The following is a 20,465-nucleotide window of genomic DNA, read 5'->3' on the forward strand; positions in this document are numbered from 1 at the left end:
ACTCTAATGTCTAGAATTCAAGATCAGCAGCTATGGTAATTGGTTGATATGGGGGTGTCTTCTGTCGTGCGTGCGTATTTCACACAAGTAATATCTTTCAATAAGAATAAATGGTCGCTTTTAAGCACAAGGGGGGCTATCCCGAAAAAAGCTGTTTTGAGAAAATCGAAGGTAAAGTTTTTGCCCCTTGTTCAGTCTCTATAAAAGACAAGGAGAGTTTTCTCTATAACCAAACAAATACACACACCAAAGAAACCAAACTTTTCCTATAGGTAGGGCAATGCCCTCTTTTGGTGAAGGTCAAGATTTCTGGAAATCCCCGAAATCTGGGTTAGCCCACTTGTCCTTAAAAGCGACCAAATATCTTATGCTGTTCCTGAACACAATCACACACATGTTGTTGAATGACACACAGAAAAATGAACACAAAAGGAATTTCCAGATTCTCCTCCACAGATCCCCAGCTTCTCTGCCAAGGTCTGGATCGATAACAACAACTCTGCCATGGTAGTGGTGGTGGTGGGGTCCATCACGCTGACAAAACCTCCCCGACACCCCCAGCCCGTCGGAGAAAGTCCGGCGGCTCACATCTCACATGGGGACATGACCAAACAGGTAGGACACAGACTCCCCGTTGTGCGTCCTCCGTAGCGCCTCCGCTAGGATCATGGAGATGTCCATTATCTGAGAACAAACACAACGAAAAACAAGACGTCCATTATCTTAGTTTTTAAGTTTTAGTGAGTGTTTTATGGCACTTGCAACACAATAAGGTCATATAAGTGCCGAAGATTAGAGGTGCTACAAGAGAGTAACAAACACAAAAAAGAAGGAGGGGAGATAAGGACAATAGATGTTTGATAGGAAAGAAGAAGCAAACTACACCACAGCACCCGCTAACCACCCACCACGAAAAACAAAATGAGGTTCACCCATGAAAACCCAAGTACAAAACATCAGCTATATCCAAACAGTTTCCCCTTCCCAGCAGTCCCACATATGTACAAAAGCATTCACTTCATCTCTGTCAATTTCTAAATCCACCTCAAATAGTCACTCTGAAAAATGCTTTGTAGAAAGAAAAAAAAGGAATTCTATCATATGTGTTCACACACAGTTACTTAATCTTTCTTCAGTAAAGTTTGCCCATGAGATGACTGAACACGTCCAAAGTGATGGAGACTTTTCCTGCTGGCTACCCTCCCACTTGTCCAACACTGACATTTCAGCTTTAGGTTGTTGTTTTTTTAAATCAAAGGAGAACCCCTCTACCATCCACCAAAGATAACAGCGCAATAAACATCCTTAGTATAAATCAAATTTCCCATCATAAAATGCACACGTGACACTGAAAAAGGAAAAAACCAAACAAACATCATAACATCCAACAAAATAAAAACGTCAAAGCTTCCTACGACACGTAAAGACACACAGACAGACGGACCTCTCTAAAACACTCGACAGATTCCACTGGGGATTTTTTCCTCAAAAATAAACATGACTCCCGTGTTCACGACAAAATCAGAAACAAAAGTTTGAAACAAGAACTCTAAGGAGAACACTTTTTCCCGTCAGTTTGCAAAATACATCAGGGCTCAAAAGAAACATATCTTCACAGCTATAATCTTTGAGTGCTTGAGTAATAAAAACAGACACAGAAGGTTTTTTTAATGTTGTGTTTTACGGCACTTGCAACACAATAATGTCATGTAAGTGCCGAAGATTAGGTGTTGCAGGAGAGTAACAAACAAAAAAGGAGGGGAGATAGTTAGTTCTAGTAGAGGTTTTACGGTGCTTGCAACTGCATAAGGTCATATGAGCGCCTGAAGATTAGAGGTGTTACAAGAGAGTAACAAACATGAAAAAGAAGAAGGGGAGATAAGGACGATAGATGTTTGATAGGAAAGAAAAAGCAAACCACACCAGAGCACCCGCCAACCACCCACTGGAGGGGAGATAAGGACGATAGATGTTTGATAGGAAAAAAGAAGCAGCAAACCACAGCAGGGCAGCCGTCAACCACCCACTCACACAGAAGTTTGAGATGAGAACACTATAGAGGAACATATTTGTCTGCCAGCTTGTAAATAAATCAGTGGTGAAGAGAAGCCTACATCTGCCGGGCGGTGCTGGAGGGACACAGACTGACTCGAGGCGCTACATAGCAGGAAGCAGGAGATATTTTTTATCAAAGACTTTTCCAAGAATAGCGTGTCATTTTGGGAGAAAATTTTCCGTTCAGCAAAAATACACTATGGTACACTTGAGAATGCGTAAAGTCGAGGCTTTCTAAACTTCGAGGAAATATTTTCACTATAGATCTAGTTAAAAATTTGTTTTTCCAGGACTTTTCCAAAATTCCAAGAGTTTTCCAGTTTTCCAAGACATGTATGAACCCTGAGAAAGGGCTACGAGAGTTGAGCAGAGCGGTAGTTTACGACAAGTCAGCGTGAAAAAGTCTCCACTAAGCCAAGAAGCAGACACAGACAACGGCAATAAGGAAATCAGTGGCAGAAAAGACTGCAGCACAACATTCTTCGGGTCATTCACAGATTTCATTTCTGGGTCAGATTTGAATGCAGCTGACCCCCCCCCCCCCCCCCCAAACTGTTTTAGCTCAGCAGTCGTCCACACTCGTATTTTGACGGCCAAAACAGTCCAATACCAGGGGAGCCCACCAATCCATCAATGAACAATGTGCCAACTACAAGACAAAGTTGCTTTGGAAAATTGACTTTCTTGTCATCTTTTCAGACATCTCTATCTCAGACGTCTTAGTTTTAGTAAGTGTTTTACGGCACTTGCAACACAATAAGTGTAGAAGATTACAGGTTTTACTAGAGAGCAACATACACAAAAAAGGAGGAAAGATAAAGACAATAGATGTCTGATAGGAAAGAAGAAACAAACCACAGCAGAGCACCCGCCAACCACCCACTATCTCAGATGGCCTAGTATCCTCTCTCCAACGATGACAAAAGGAATAGCTCTTGGAAGAGTGAAGAAAAGAGTGGACATTTCATGAGCTGACAGACCTGACTACTCACGGGACAAGATCAAAGACAAGAGAACCTTCTACCAACACAAGACCCAGTGCTTCCACCAGCCCAAGCTGAAAAGTAAGGAAAATTCTGCGCGGGCGTGGGGGCTGCAACCAGCAGGGTCCAGGGACAGACAGCGTCCCCGTGGGGGATCAGGGACAGACAGCGTCCCCGTGGGGGATCAGGGACAGACAGCGTCCCCGTGGGGAATCAGGGACAGCGTCCCCGTGGGGAATCAGGGACAGCGTCCCCGTGGGGGATCAGGGACAGACAGCGTCCCCGTGGGGGATCAGGGACAGACAGCGTCCCCGTGGGGGATCAGGGACAGACAGCGTCCCCGTGGGGGATCAGGGACAGACAGCGTCCCCGTGGGGGATCAGGGACAGACAGCGTCCCCGTGGGGAATCAGGGACAGCGTCCCCGTGGGGGATCAGGGACAGACAGCGTCCCCGTGGGGGATCAGGCACAGCGTCCCCGTGGGGGATCAGGGACAGCGTCCCCGTGGGGGATCAGGGAGCGAAGCCCTAATTAGAAATTGAAATGTAGTGCTTTTAGAGGGTTGAAAATCGCATTTGAGAGCCTGTTTGAAGAAATTGCCGACAAACTAACATTTCTATTTTCACCAACATGTCTTGTCTGATTTCTTCCCCAAGATCTACATAATATCTTTCCATTGACAACAATGTTTAGAAGCAGGCTCCCCTCCATTGCTGCTATAATTCAATTAATTTGTCGTCACACCATTGAAAGAAGGCAAACCTGGGAATAATGAATAGATATGTACCTTCACAATACAGTTACCCGCCAGCATATACCCTAATTTCCCTTAAATTTCACGTCTGAATGTCGGATGTCACAACCTCGGAACAACACTTCAAATTATTCTTGACTTTAGATAGTAGTTTCAGGCTGGTTTTAGCATAAATTTCTTTCATCACGGCCCTTATCGCGTTCCCGTGCCGTAGAATCTTCGCACTGATAATTTTTCTAGATCAAGACAAATTTGTAAAAAAGTTTCTTTCGGACAGTAATTTTCTGTCTAAGATCACAAGTCAATTAACTCGATCAACGCGCAGATTTTCCAGCCGCGGCAACAGTCAAAAGATAGACAGAAGGAATGAGTGAATGATAGAAAGGAGAAAATTGACACAAAAAGTTCGCCAGAACTTAATCGACCCACAGGTAAATGTACTGCCGACTAACCAGCAATGAATGCATGGGGCATAGTGGAATAATGGCCCATTGCAGGAAATGCACAATCTGGCAGGTTTCATTAACATTAACTTATTGCCGAGAGAATTACCGTAAATATCCGTAACTTCTACTAGTACTAGACGATACGAAGCGAGTACGGATCTTTTGCTACGGAATTTCGGTAGTCCTACGCTGTCGCAGCTTTTTACGGAGGGAGTTGATAATGATGGAGGAATAAGTACATAAGCAGCATGACCCACTAGTTCGCATTAGGCCTACCACTAAAAATCCCAACGATTGCACCTCATTTCAAACTACAGTAGTTATACAGGCAAACAGAAGTTTGCAGATAGTTTTTCTCAAGTTTCCTTTGCCTGCTGAGATCATGGTTAAGGTTAATAAAGAGCAGAGAGCTTTTTGTATGGAACATTTCCTCACCACCAACTCATTTGGTAAGTTTCGCACAAGGTACGGAAATAATGTTGCAGTGCCCTTAGTGCCTTGTTTGATGTCACGGGTGGAAGTGGTCCATCAGTTAGGACCTGTAGAGAATCAAAACTAAAAATCCCCAGACAAAAACGACCACTTTGGGTCAAACACACACCCTTTGCACCCCTTTAAATGTCACCAGGGTGCAGCATTCAGTAGATGAGCCCCGTGAGACGTCTGTCCGTAGATGATGTCTGCAGCAATGACTTTCCTTTATCTCAACGGTCCACATTGGGACATAGCTGAAAATGGGTTGTTTTTAACATGCTATGTAGAGCAAAACTATTTTGTGGATTTATCTAAAATGAATATCAGACAAATTCCTTTTGACTTCCAAATGTTGTGAGCAAATTTGAAAAGCAAAACGTCAGTGTGGAGGGAACTATTAACAAGAAAGTTGTACAGTATTTATGGATCACCCTGTACTATAGGCTGCAGGTACAGATGAGAGGACCCCCCCCCCCCCCAGCCCTGCCTTCCTCCCCACAAAAAAAAAAAAGAAGAAAAGAAAAATGTACAATTTCCAATCAAAGAGAGGACAAGAGGCCTTTACCTTTACAACCCAGGAAAACTACACACAGGTAACAAACAAAAGGGAGGGGGGGGGGGGGGATGAGCCAGGAACACAGTGACACTCAGCAGTACAAGCTGTACAATATTGAAACAAATATATATATATATATATATATATATATATATATATATATATATATATATATATATATATATCTTTTTTAAAAGGAAAAGTAGGGCTGCTATGGTAGGGCACATATGGCCACGACTTTGTAATACAAAGAGTCAATGCAACATATTTACGAAGACTGTTGAGCTGCAATGCATTGTATCAGTTTAAAACTTTTATCAAAACAATTGGGAAAAAGATGATGGGAACTGAAAACTACAATGTAGAGCCGATTTCATAATAAATCACCCAAACAGATGTAATAACTGAACAATGCCGAGCTAATTTCATGATAAATCACCCAAAGAGTGGTGGAAACAAGATGATGAAGGACTCTCCTAGTCATGAGACCCTAGCTGCATTACTGACATTATTTCACAAATGTGCACAGCTGAACACAATCATAAATCACCATTCATTTCACATTCTTTTAAAAAATGTTAATTAATGTGAGCATAAAGCCAATTAACTGACAACAAAATCAAATGGAAGTCAGCAAATAATTACATAGCATTACAACTGAAAAATTCCTGATAAGTACAGGAGTCTAAAGACAACTGTGCTGCAGCTGAAATGAGAATGTAACCACAGCAAACAGTACATGAGGCGCAGAACAGGACAGGGCTCTACCGTAAGCATTTACTGGCAACAAACAGGAAGCAGATACGATCTCCGTAAACAGCCTGAGCGAGACAAACACCAAGTGGCCAGTCCGTGCGTGCACAGCCCAGGAGATAAGACCACGCTACACATGCCAAAACACCAAACACCTTTGGGCGTCCCAACAACAAGCACAACGTTTTACGGAGGTTTTTTTTCAAATACATTAAGAGCAGCGGGCTACATCTAGGCATTGGGAACTTTTCTGGTTTTGCTTGTTTTGTTTTAGCAAGTTTTACGGCACTTGCAACAAAATAAGGTCAAAAAGTAATAATAATAATAATAATAGATAGCATTTGTATAGCGCATATCCCCGCTCAACAGCAGGCTCTATGCGCTTTACACTATATTATTACCCCAGCAGACCATATAACACTCCGAAACATTCTCAGCTTCCCGGGAAGCATACAGTGCGAGCAGCCGATTAAGCGCTCAAACACTAACAAACTGACAAGTGCCAAAGATTAGAGGTGTTACAAGAGAGTAACAATCACAAAAAAGAAGGAGGAGAGATAAGGGCCATAGATGTTTGATATGAAAGAAGGAGGAGAGATAAGGACCATAGATGTTTGATATGAAAGAAGGAGGAGAGATCAGGGCCATAGATGTTTGATATGAAAGAAGGAGGAGAGATCAGGACCATAGATGTTTGATATGAAAGAAGGAGGAGAGATCAGGGCCATAGATGTTTGATATGAAAGAAGGAGGAGAGATCAGGGCCATAGATGTTTGATATGAAAGAAGGAGGAGAGATAAGGGCCATAGATGTTTGATATGAAAGAAGGAGGAGAGATCAGGGCCATAGATGTTTGATATGAAAGAAGGAGGAGAGATAAGGGCCATAGATGTTTGATATGAAAGAAGGAGGAGAGATAAGGGCCATAGATGTTTGATATGAAAGAAGGAGGAGAGATCAGGGCCATAGATGTTTGATATGAAAGAAGGAGGAGAGATAAGGGCCATAGATGTTTGATATGAAAGAAGGAGGAGAGATCAGGGCCATAGATGTTTGATATGAAAGAAGGAGGAGAGATCAGGACCATAGATGTTTGATATGAAAGAAGGAGGAGAGATAAGGGCCATAGATGTTTGATATGAAAGAAGGAGGAGAGATCAGGGCCATAGATGTTTCATATGAAAGAAGGAGGAAAGATCAGGGCCATAGATGTTTGATATGAAAGAAGGAGGAGAGATAAGGGCCATAGATGTTTGATATGAAAGAAGGAGGAGAGATAAGGACCATAGATGTTTGATATGAAAGAAGGAGGAGAGATAAGGACCATAGATGTTTGATATGAAAGAAGGAGGAGAGATAAGGGCCATAGATGTTTGATATGAAAGAAGGAGGAGAGATCAGGGCCATAGATGTTTGATATGAAAGAAGGAGGAGAGATAAGGGCCATAGATGTTTGATATGAAAGAAGGAGGAGAGATAAGGACCATAGATGTTTGATCTGAAAGAAGGAGGAGAGATAAGGGCCATAGATGTTTGATATGAAAGAAGGGACAGACCACAAAAGACCACCAACCACCCACAAATTTTTCTGCATCTTGACGGAATATTTTGTTGAAATAACAAAAAGAGAATAAAAACCCCAACAAGTTCACATGTAACATGTTGTATATATGTATAGTATAAGGTTTTACGGCGCTCGCAACTGCTAAGGTTATATGAGCGCGCTAACATGTTGAAACATGCTGAACCATGTTGAACCAAACACAATCTAAAAAACAACCCATGTACCGTCACACAGTCCCCACATCATCCCGTTTCTTTCCGCGACACACTGACACACGCACACTCACACCCATTTGTTCCCAAGGGTGAATAAAGAAAAGTACATTGACACATTTTGAGCATACCCCCCCCCCTCCCTTCCCTTCACAGTACAATCTCCCTCTGCAAAGCTCTCGAGGCAAATAATGGCAGGTCTACAGACAAACTCTCCCAACACAGACACAGGGACACCAATGACAATCTGACTTCTTCTCTGAGGGAAAAATTTGTCTGGGTGGTTGAAACATAAAACAACATCATGTTCTCTACTAAAACCCTTCCAGCTTCGAGGCAGTGAATTCTGTGAGAACGCTCCGAGTAGACAGTGAGACAACGAGGGTAGACAGTGAGACAACGAGGGTAGGCAGTGAGACAACGAGGACACACAGGGACAGGGCGGCACTCACAGGCTGCTATTTGCACAACTACACGGGTACTCGGGGTAAAATAACGAGGAGACACCAACATACACAGACAAGCAGACACACAAACAGGCAAACAGCCACAGCTCAGCGAGCTACACATACCCACCTAGTTTAATGCCGGGGGAAGCACCAGGATTTCCACATGCTCCAAAAAACAAAAAATTTCGGAACAGCCTCGCCAAAAAGATTTCTTAGTGGCTGCACGATATTGTCAGGTGATGGCCGTAAAGAAAACGGTAAAGGCAGATTAGTCACAACAGAGATCATTGGCAATGTCTACCACCTCAACTCCTGCTGGGAGGAGAAAATGCAACAACAAAAAAAAAAAAACTAGATGTCCATGCAACCGGTATGGTAAATATCCAAACTACCATGTTTGTGAGAAATGCAAGAACAGATACAAGGAGAGGGAGGAAAGGAAAATCAAGCAGGGGAAAAAAAAGCTGTTCAGTCATATATGCAACAACATTATCACTTGAAGTCAGGATTGTGATGGCTCCGTTAATTTCACTTGAATATTTACACACAGCTTACGCAGTGCAAGTCGAGAATAGCAAAAGACACTTTCATTAATTTTTTTAATTTCTGGTAATCAACTAGGAGGTGCCTTTGCAGCAAATATATTATACTAAGCAAATGTACTGGTAAAGTTACGCTAAAGGTTCCATCTGCTCACCTGTACTTTCGGCGCTTCCTTCATGCGCTGATCCTGAGGTATCGTGTTGGTCACCACCACAGCTTCGAACATGGAGTTGTTGATGCGAGAGATGGCCGGGCCAGAGAAGATGCCGTGGGTGCAGATGGCGTAGACTTTTTGGGCACCGGCCTCCAGCAGTCTGTAGGGAAACATGGACCAAATAACTGTCACTACAGTCCTACACAACTAGACATTTCCAGGTGTCACTACAGTCCTACACAACTAGACATTTCCAGGTGTCACTACAGTCCTACACAACTAGACATTTCCAGGTGTCACTACAGTCCTACACAACTAGACATTTCCAGGTGTCACTACAGTCCTACACAACTAGACATTTCCAGGTGTCACTACAGTCCTACACAACTAGACATTTCCAGGTGTCACTACAGTCCTACACAACTAGACATTTCCAGGTGTCACTACAGTCCTACACAACTAGACATTTCCAGGTGTCACTACAAACCTACACAACCTGACATTTAGTTACAGTAAGGTTTTACGGCGCTCGCAACTGCATAAGGCCATATGAGCGCCAAAGGCTGGATGTCAACAAAGAAGTCCAAACGAGGAATCAGGCTTACTCTGCTCACCTCTCTAGCCTCAACAGCACAAAGTCTGCTTCAACTATCAAGGCACCCCGGAAATAGCGGGTCACAAGAGAGAGACAAACATACAAAAGAAGTAGAGGAAAATGACGATAGTAAGGATGAGGAAAGAAAAAGCAGCAGTTCCCCCTATGTTGTTCCGGCACAGTATGAGCATGATATTGAAAAATCAGCCCACTTACAATTTTACTGTGCATAAGAACATGTTAATGTCCCCCCTTTCGTTCGGAATGGCCTAAAGACTTCAGTCAGTAGCACTGCCCGGGGGTGGGGGGGAACAGAACTTGACATTTTCAGGGATCTCGAAATAAGTTTTAATTACCATGTCGACGCTGGAACTGATGAAAATATACCAACACAATATGTAGACATTCCTTGTAGCAAATAGCCTGGGTCAAAAAAGGCTGAGACGAACGTTACTTTACGGAGAGTTTGAGTGTGGCTTTTTTCACCTTGTCTTTGACCAATGAACAGAGATGTCATGTCAGTCGTGATCAACTTCTCTCAGACTGTTGCCCTGGTTTTACGCACCCCGCATAATTTAGCCAAATATGATCATTCTTTTTGCATAATTTCAAATTATTTTCCTTTATTATTCTTTGTTGAAATTAACAGGATTGCATAATTTCACATTTTTGGGCACAGTTTGCATAATTTCAACATTTTTTTGGGTATAAAACTGTGGGGACAGCTCAGACGAGAACCTGCCCCTCACAACATCCGTGCCTAAATACTTCATCTGACACAAACATGTTCTCGCCGCGGTCGGCACAGAGGAGTCTACCGAACTGGACACATCCCCAACATACATATCTTTTAGACAGTGGTGGTCATAAAATCTCTCAATGATTTTTGTCAAAAGCACATTATTGTCATGTAACAGAACCAGCTGCTCGCTTGCACAAGGTTCCATCCAGATCTTTTATCACTACTCATAAATATGCAAATAACTTTCACTCTACATGAATGACAAACATCAAGCTGTGCTCCGTTGTCTCATTATACTGTAAATGTACCAGCAAAAAAAAAAAAAAGAAGAAATATGGCCACAGCTTTTGATCAATGCAGCCAGATACCAAACTTATAAATCCAAAATTCTCCCCAGGCTCAGACAGTGTGTGTGTGACAAGAAGCAGAGAGACACCAGGGAAAAAACCAAACTCTAGATAGAGAATAATTAACCTTCCTCTTTCCCCGAATAGTGTAACGTACAGCTCACAGTTGCCAACTTTTCCACACCAAACTACAGACTACAGCTACACACCAAACTACAGACTACAGCTATACACCACACTACAGACTACAGCTACACACCAAACTACAGACTACAGCTACACACCACACTACAGACTACAGCTACACACCACACTACAGACTACAGCTACACACCACACTACAGACTACAGCTACACACCACACTACAGACTACAGCTACACACCAAACTACAGACTACAGCTACACACCACACTACAGACTACAGCTACACACCACACTACAGACTACAGCTACACACCACACTACAGACTACAGCTACACACCACACTACAGACTACAGCTACACACCACACTACAGACTACAGCTACACACCAAACTACAGACTACAGCTACACACCACACTACAGACTACAGCTACACACCACACTACAGACTACAGCTACACACCACACTACAGACTCCAGCTCCTGCCAACTTTTCCACACCACACTACAGACTACAGCTACACACCACACTACAGACTACAGCTACACACCACACTACGGACTACAGCTACACACCACACTACAGACTACAGCTCCTGCCAACTTTTCCACACCACACTACAGACTACAGCTCCTGCCAACTTTTCCACACCACACTACAGACTACAGCTCCTGCCAACTTTTCCACACCACACTACAGACTACAGCTCCTGCCAACTTTTCCACACCACACTACAGACTACAGCTCCTGCCAACTTTTCCACACCACACTACAGACTACAGCTACACACCAAACTACAGACTACAGCTACACACCACACTACAGACTACAGCTACACACCACACTACAGACTACAGCTACACACCACACTACAGACTACAGCTACACACCACACTACAGACTACAGCTACACACCACACTACAGACTACAGCTACACACCACACTACAGACTACAGCTACACACCACACTACAGACTACAGCTCCTGCCAACTATTCCGTGGCCAAAAATAGCTTCACTCAAAATCCTCCCAAAAAATCGGAATTTACAGGAAAAAAATTAGTATCTTCAGAACCCCAGTGTTACAAACAAAAAGCAGCAAATAAATGTGTATAGTAAATTCAAAGATTTAAAAGTAGGAATAAAAAATGTTTTTAAAACCCCGCTAAAATGTTTACGTTTCATTTTGGTAAGTGTTTTATGGCACTTGCAACAAAATAAGGTCATCTAAGTGCCGTCATTCTGGTAAGAATTTTACAGCGCTTGCAACTGCATAAAGGGGGAGGGGAAGGGGAAAAAAGACACAAAATGACACATACTTTTCGGCAGCATGACAGATGGTGCCACACGTGTCTGCCATATCATCGACCAGGATGGCGATCTTGTCCTTGACGTCGCCGACCAGAACCATGGCGGCCACCTCATTGGCCTTCTTCCTCTCCTTGTGGATCAGGGCAAAGTCCACGTTCAGTCGGTCTGCTATGGCCGTCACTCTGGGGGGGGGGATGATTAATTTTTTAAACAAAAATCAATCGCACGTGTACACGACTCTTAAGGCTAGCACTTATAACATATTTCATTCCAGTTTAAAAAACCCATAAATTTTCTTGTTTAAATGTCTTGCTAAAAATTCAGGCTTCAAGATGGATAATCATAATGGTAATCAAACTTTCAGCGTGAAACAAACAAAAAATATTAGTAATTAACTTTTCAAGTGTTCTGTTCTTAAATAGTATAAAGTGAACCTCTCTCTCCCTATCTCCATGCATTCTCGAATGCACGCACACACTCAAGCACACACAAACAAACAATATCAATCATGGTCATAGAAGAAAACAACACAACAACATCCATTGACATTTCACATTGTAAAAGTTCTCACTTACATTCTTGACCACGTCCTCAACCAGAAACGTTCAACTAATGTAATATATGTGTCACGACGAGTTGGGATCGGGCGATCGTCAATTTTTGAGCATATGGGGATTATTGGTATAATCTTAAAACGTGTTCATTTGCCTTCCTTTTGGTGAAAAAAAAATACCCATCTATCTTGAATAAAAGTCGAGATATTTGCGATTGAAGGAGGGGAGGGCACCCTGTTTTCTGCGGTAAAATTTGCAAGAAAATGGCCGCCGAAGTTTGGTAACTTCTAGAGCGAGCTTGATAGTCCTTGAAAACTGAAAATTTACATATTTTACGCCATTAATCAAGGTTTTTCAGTAAAATTCACATGGAAATGCAGTTATATAAGGTGTTAAGCCAAAAAACAAAAATTCGACAAAAATAGCCAAACGGAGGGGGAGGGGGGGGGGGAGAGAACCTGTTTCTTGGATTTCCTTATTTTGACGAGTGCCTGATTTCAGCACGCTGTCTCCCACTTGATATCTTCCTCACTGCTCACCTTTTGGCCCCCCCGGCGTCCGGCGAGACAATAGTACAATTCCTCCAGTCGGAAATATTTTCCTTGATCCACTTCAAGACCGCTGGCTCCGCATACAAGTTGTCCACGGGGATATCAAAGAAACCCTTCAAAAGATTTCATCAAAACATCAAAGGTTAGTTGAGCAATAAACACATCGCGACACCAGTGCTTTCTTGTCCTATCTCCAGTTTTAATAACAGTGAAAACAGTTCATAACAAAAAGGGAGCGTACACATTTTTTACTGCTCAAAAAATGGAGACATGACAAGAAAGCACTGAGGTCACAACATTGGGAACCCAAAACAGAGACAAAGACACAGTAAACATCAACTTTAAACTAGACTTCTGTCAAGCTCTATGACACAACGAGGTCAGTTCTAACATTTCCAAATTGATTGCATTCTTTTTAAAGGTTATTTTTACGATACTTAAGTCACCTATACTTAATTTTTGTACACGATGTATATCACGATTAAATTCACTGCTATCAATCTCATTCCTAGCACTGATATTTCTTACAGTTGGCATAAAAAATATTCGTAAATGTCAAATTTTTAGCACTAAAATAAAAATACCCCTCAATACCAAAATCAAAACATTAGCATTAAAAATATTCACCAATGTCAAATCTTTTGCAATTAAAAATATTTATTAATGTCAAAATGCTAACCACTGGATCGATATATTAATTTACAAAAAACAATACAAACACTTTAATAATTATACGAGACTTTACTTGAGCGTTCTTGCAAGACCCACAGAACTATAATATAATGTACACAGGCATCACTGAACAAAAGACCTACGATTTTTACAAAGTTTTAAACACAATCCAAAAAAGGAAAATGCCTTTTCCCCATCTGACCTGAATTTGGGAGGCGTGGAGATCCATGGTGATGATGTGGTCGGCTCCTGCCACAGACAACATGTTGGCCACCAGCTTGGCAGAGATCGGGGCTCGGCTCTGAGGACAGAGAAATCTTATATAATTATTTGTACCGAACATGCTGGCTAGAGCTAAACACTTTTAAACTTGAACAAAGTAAGTACACTTTCATCAGTCCATTCTTATTCTAACATGTTTCCCTCAATTAACACATACAGTACCGAAGGCTCATATCTTGAAACCACAACAATTTAGGTTGCTGAAGCCATGGAAGATTTTTTTTTTTTAATTAAAAAAAACAACCTTGGCAGCCTAAGAACCATACTGAAAAAATTCAGAGGGTCATCAACCATTCAGCTGTCATATACAGAGACTTCCTTTGGTATTTACTTCAGTGCAGTGAGTCCATTCATCGTTTAATTATATTTAGTGTGCCTGATTGTGTCTGCGACTAAAGTCGCCAGCGGTAGTGAGCGCATACTACGGCCTGGCGACTTCAATCGCCGATGGTACTGTAAGTGTTACCAGCAGGGCTGTTGTGCTACAGGTGGCCAGGGAAAGACAAGCCTGATGTCCACTGTTCTCCGCCTAAGGCACATGACGGTGTACGGGGAGAAGAACTGTTGAAATGGTCAATGGTACGGGTTTAACGCCCCCCCTTTCAACACTATTATTAAGTTATTTAAGGGGTGGGACCTCCTAGTTTAACTTCCGTCTCCGATAGGACCGAACCAAGTGGGAAGTTCGTGTAAAGTGCCTTTCCCAAGGACACAATGAGAATAACTGTTGTGCTAAAATTAAAAAGTGAGCCATTGCCAAAACGTGGGGAAAAACACACACTTCTCACAAAAGTGTGCATAAAATGTGATGCATTAGTATTTATTCCTCCAAAACGTATACACACGTCAAATATAGGATGTAGAACCTGCATTAGCAGTTTCAGACCCCATGTCAGCTTTACAATCTTGAGTTTGTACATTTTGTGCCAAAAATGTTCGTTTTTTAGTGATTCCTGGACTGTCATTTTGAGCACACCAATGCAAACTTCCAAGAATGTCCAAAATTTAGGGGGTTTTTTTAACGTGTGCTTTGATCCTATGCTATTTGTCATTGAGAAAGGTTAACTTGCTCAAGAAATCGGTTTATTTGTTTGCAAATAGACGAACAATTCCGATTACTTGTGCGTCTGTCGTGTCGTCACGGACTAGGTGTTTCAGAAAACACCATTATTTTTCAGTAGAATCACCGTAGCTGGTTAAATCTCTTTGCCTATCGTCGTTTATTCAATACTTCAAAAGCCGCGATGCGCGAAAGGAACATCGGGTTCCTAGATCTACGATTTCGGTCGGCTGTTGAACATTCGCCGTTATTGTCGTCAATTTGCGAATTTCGCCCACTTTTGTTTTGAACAGGTCATCAAAAGTGCCCGGATATAATTGTTTTCTTGAGTGACTTCCCCTTACCCGCGTCCCCAGAACAACGGAAGCAACGGGGGAAACAGAAAAACGAAAGTAGTCATTGCCTTCAGCGTCCGGTGACGCACAAGTATTTTGTGTTGAATGTGACGTACTGGGCTGTTTTGCGTATTTTTAGGCTACTCTGTTGAATATTTTAGTGAAATTGCGGTGTTTACACTGGATTCCTGGAACAAGAGTGTGATGTGTGAACAAACTTCGAGAGATGGATCATTTTTGTGGCTATAGATTTAGCTTTTGTGCTCAGTGATGACGTTTGGGGTGTCGTCATGCAGCCGTACAAGACTGACTGACGTACGAGAAATTACATTGTCCTAAGAGCAAACATTTTTAAAGTAATGTGTGCTCTCTTTACTCAAACAAATAAACAAACATGTTCTTGTTTATCTGTATAACTCAAAAATACACATTTGTTCTTTGTTGGTATGATATACATTTTTCCAATACATTGTGTCATCATTGTTATGTACAAGTAATATTTTTCATCATTGCTAATATCAATAAGTTTTCAACATATATTTCATACATATGCAAGATTCATTTAGAAGCAAAATACGCCTTTATTGATCCGTGTATCTCTTAGTGCAAATTTGTTCTTTGTAGGCATGATTTTACCTTTTCCCAGTATGTTTTGTCATCACTGTTATGTACGAGTACTGTTTGTCATAATTAGCAACATAATTGTGATCGTCCACTGTCTTTGATATAACCCGATATCTGTTTCAAAGCAAAAGAAACCTCTCCTGTTTTTTTTAAATTCTTAAAGTGCGCTTTTCTCCCTGGAGGCAAGACTTTTGTCTTTTCCTGTACATTGTGTCATCATTGTTATGTACAAGCCATGTTTGTCATCACTGTTATGTACAAGTCAGCTCCATTGATTTTGTGCTTTTGCCTCATATTAGCTTAAAAATTGTTTTACACATGTGTTTTTCTGGTACTGAGGCTTTGATAACTGTATTTGTACAGCCTTTCACTATTGTGATGTGTTGTCAATGATAATGTCCAATGTGTATCCTTTCTTGTACATAACAATGATGACATGTTCTGTGCACTGCGTCATTGTTACAAAGCTTGTCATTCATATTACCATTATGAATGGAGTTCATAGTGTACAAAGTCTTTGTTTACTAAACAAATGGAATTTAAAGTCCATTATTTGCCTTGCAGCTTATCTGTTTTTGTCATCACTGTTTCATACAAGAAATACAGTAGTTGCCAAACCAATATACCCATATCTCCAAAACCGTACATCTCCTTGCTCTGATACTCTAGGAATATGAGCACTAAATGTCAATCTGTGACTGACAGAAAAGAGAGTCAAATTGGTAAGAAAAATTTTTTTGCACCACTGAGTCTCAAGAGAGTCTCACGTTTTGGCAATTGCTCAAGTATAAAATATAAATATATGCAATTTCTGTAGAAAGCATCATCTTAACCAACGTCTAAAACAAGACTAGAAGAACCAAAATATTACCTCTTTAAAAAGAAGAATGAGACAACATCTAAAATAAGAAAAACTGATCAACAAACTGTTCAAACAATGGAACACAACACGTTATTCATACTGCGAAACATTTAGATAAGACGAATGAACCAAACTAAGGATCCCATCAGTTAAATAATACTTTAAATGCCAATACAGTTTTCTGTATTCTCAGTGCCTGGTGGGATATGCCAGGTTGAAAAACAACCCCCCCCCCCCTCCTCCAAGATAATAGTTTCGTGCTGTCAGATCGAAAGTATACATACCCCATCACACATAACATTATCAACAGACACGATACAGAGAAGAATAAAATAGAGATATATGTTGTTCTGCATTAACTAAAGATAAAAATACAAGAGGGATTCAGTCAAACAATTTGCTTTCTATCATATGATATTATGAAGGAAGCCCAATGCACTTTATCTAGAAACAACGACTAAGACATAACCAAATACCACAGCACACCTGACACTTAACAAAGCAGGACATACCACTCACCAAGCAGGAACTATATTGAATGTGACATTACAGCTACCGTGCATCTTGCAAATAGAAAAAATCATACATACAGAAAGCATTTTAATTAGCACAAATTTTGATTTTGTTGTTTTGAGTAAAGGAAAAGCACATCACCACAATAATGGTCATTTAGTGCTGAGGAAAAAGTCAGACAGACAGACAGATTGTCACAGAAACAACAGAGGGAAAGTTAAGACAAAGATGTACAGCCTACCAGAGGCACCCTCCAACCACCCGCACACCTTTTGAGGCAGACCATCTTTCAAAGAATTCACCAAAAACAGAAGCAATGTTATCGCCGAAACTACAATCTCATCACAAACAGACGATGAACCTTGTCTTTCTTGTCCTGTCGTGCGTACGGGAAGCAAGGTATAACCGCAGTGACCCGACTCGCCGAAGCAATTTTGCAGGCGTTGATCATGATGAGCAGCTCCATGAGCATGTCATTGACCTCTTTGCAGCCGCTTTGAACGATGAACACATCCTCCCCTCGCACAGACTCACCGATTTCCACACTGGAGGAAAATAACGCAAGTAAAGTCGCTTAGTGATTAGTCGGGACAGAGTTCTAGGAAGAACAAACAGCTGTACTGTAAAGTTCATGTTATTGAGCGCACCTGTGTATCCTATATTATATCTATAAATAAGCCACACCCACTAAACTTTAATGATATATTATACAGCTATAGAGCCAGAACTTTGAATATATTTTAAGTGTATAAGGTACCGAGCCTGGTGGGTCCTACAGTATCTTTCCACACAGCAGCAGTTTCTCAAGTCCATCTGAACTATTTATGAACTTATGTGTGGCCAATTGTCTCCTCCTTGTGGTTCTGGCTCTACTCAATCTTTCCCAACCAGCCATTTCTAATTTACTAGAGTTTTTATCTAAGGATTTTAACTGTTCTAAACTGGGTAAAACGTAAGTAAGTATATTATATCTACAGGAACTATAATCTATTTTGGGAGCTTTTCTCTGTAAGTTTCCACCACCCCCCCCCCCCCCTTTATTATTCGCCTATTTTCCTGTTTCGAGAATAATTTTTATATATCGAGTCGACTTATGAATCTCCTATAACTAGAGTTTAGTATACACAGATTCTACTAGATCTATAAAAATGAATGAAAATTACTTGTTAAATGCGTTTTGTAAACAGTAATTCATATATCTGATATCTAAGACAGAGGAGATCTAAGTTGTCGACTGTCCTATACTAGATTCTAGATCTAAATCATGAGTCTATTACACAAGCTACAGCGAGCACCTAGCACACCTGTCATAGGCCTAAATATAGATGACCTATTTCCGCCTTCTATTTTTGTCGTCTCCCGGGGTTTCCCCCAAGCCCAGGACTCTTGAGTTTCCCTCGCCACGACTCACCAGTAACTGTTGACATGATCTCGCCATGTTTTGGGGGGAGGGTTTTTCGTATTAATTAGGCTCATTTGTGTTATAAATCTTCATAAATTGACCTCCTCAAACTGGTACTAACACACATGTGTGTATAAACACACACACACATAAACAAACGCCCACACGCACAAAATTAAGCGCGCATGATGCGCACACACACACACACACAAAAGCGTGCACACACACACATAAAGCGCGCGCATGCACGAACACACACACACACAAACAAGCACGCACACACATCCAAGCAGTGGGCTATGAAACCCTAGTGACCTAGATCTTCTAGATCTAGTCCATCGCACGCTTAGAAGCTAAGCGGCAAATTGGACCCACCACGGTGAGATCTACAATCTAGTCAACTGCCGAGGGAAACCCTGTAAGACAAAAAAAATAAATGGCAGAAATATGTGAATCACAGAGGTGTGCAAGGTGCTCGCTGCAGTTGCAGTGCAGTGAAGCTGCTTCGCCACCTCTTTGTCTAGATTTATATTACCCAGCAGACTGAAAAAGCCTCACTCCCTCAGCATTCTCTCATCCATCCATCCATCCCACTGTAAACAGTTTAATGACCCCTCTGTGCAAATTTGTAATCCCACCCTCCTACTCCTACCCACCACTCTTCCATGTCCATCCATCCATTTCATTCTCATTTCAAGGTAGCACAACTGAACTTGCTGTGAACAAGCCAGAGATTCTATTCCTGGTCCGACCCGCCTACCCCGTCCCCATGTCCCATGCTGCACCGGTCAATAGTCCCGTTAGTTCCAGGCCCTAGACTTCTAAGCCAAGTGAAAAACTCTCTCCCAATTCTCCTCCTGAAACGTCACCAAATTCTACCAGGTGCAAAAAGGTCAAACTTTCAACTTTCACTTTTATATTTAGATCTAAATCTATCTGTCACTTGCGCATTCTGATTCTGTCACTCATGACCGAGACGAGAGATGCTTTGCAGTTTGGCGCACTAATTTTTGCAAAATACAACCAACTTACCAACATTCTCCATTGCTGAACTTCTTTGTCACCACTTTCCCTGGTTCAATTCCAAGTCTGTAGCATATCTTTTGCCCAAGATCAGGGTGGGAAGTCCCGGCAAATACTTTGATGTTCGGCATTCTGCTCAAGTCTTGCAGCGGTCCAGAACCTTGAATTCTTGTAGAGTTCAACATGTGTTATTGCCCTTACGTCAGTGTGCAACTCGCGTGTGTGCGTGACTGAAAATAGGTGGGAAATACTGGGAAAACAAAATCTACCTCTCTCTATTCTCACGACCAGCGCTATACGTACAACCGACAACAATGGAGGAATTTTGATCGATCGAATTTTGCGAGCAGAAAACGCGGGCAACTGACTTGAATTAAGCCTAGTAGCCGGAATAAAACATGGGCTGTTGAAGGCCGATATTCGATCTATGATTTATTCAATGTTCTAAATTACCAGAGAGAGAGAATGAGAGGGTAGAAGGGGTGGAGCTAGAGTGGGTGA

The 20,465-nt window shown here is 41.7% G+C and overlaps 1 protein-coding gene across 1 annotated transcript; it reads right to left on the reverse strand.

Moving 5' to 3' along the window:
- Positions 1-354: 354 nt before the first annotated feature.
- Positions 355-20,223, reverse strand: LOC101854290 (ribose-phosphate pyrophosphokinase 1). Its single transcript, XM_005109705.3, has 7 exons — positions 19,974-20,223; positions 17,901-18,084; positions 14,066-14,164; positions 13,180-13,304; positions 12,095-12,268; positions 8,945-9,104; positions 355-684 (listed from the first exon to the last, which is right to left on the reverse strand). The coding sequence occupies exons 1-7, from the start codon at positions 20,147-20,149 to the stop codon at positions 592-594; spliced, it is 1,011 nt and encodes a 336-aa protein (XP_005109762.1). The 5' UTR covers positions 20,150-20,223; the 3' UTR covers positions 355-591.
- Between the last annotated feature and the right edge of the window lie 242 nt (positions 20,224-20,465).

This window comes from Aplysia californica, unplaced genomic scaffold (assembly GCF_000002075.1).
Source record: "Aplysia californica isolate F4 #8 unplaced genomic scaffold, AplCal3.0 scaffold00807, whole genome shotgun sequence".
NCBI classification, from domain to species: domain Eukaryota; kingdom Metazoa; phylum Mollusca; class Gastropoda; order Aplysiida; family Aplysiidae; genus Aplysia; species Aplysia californica.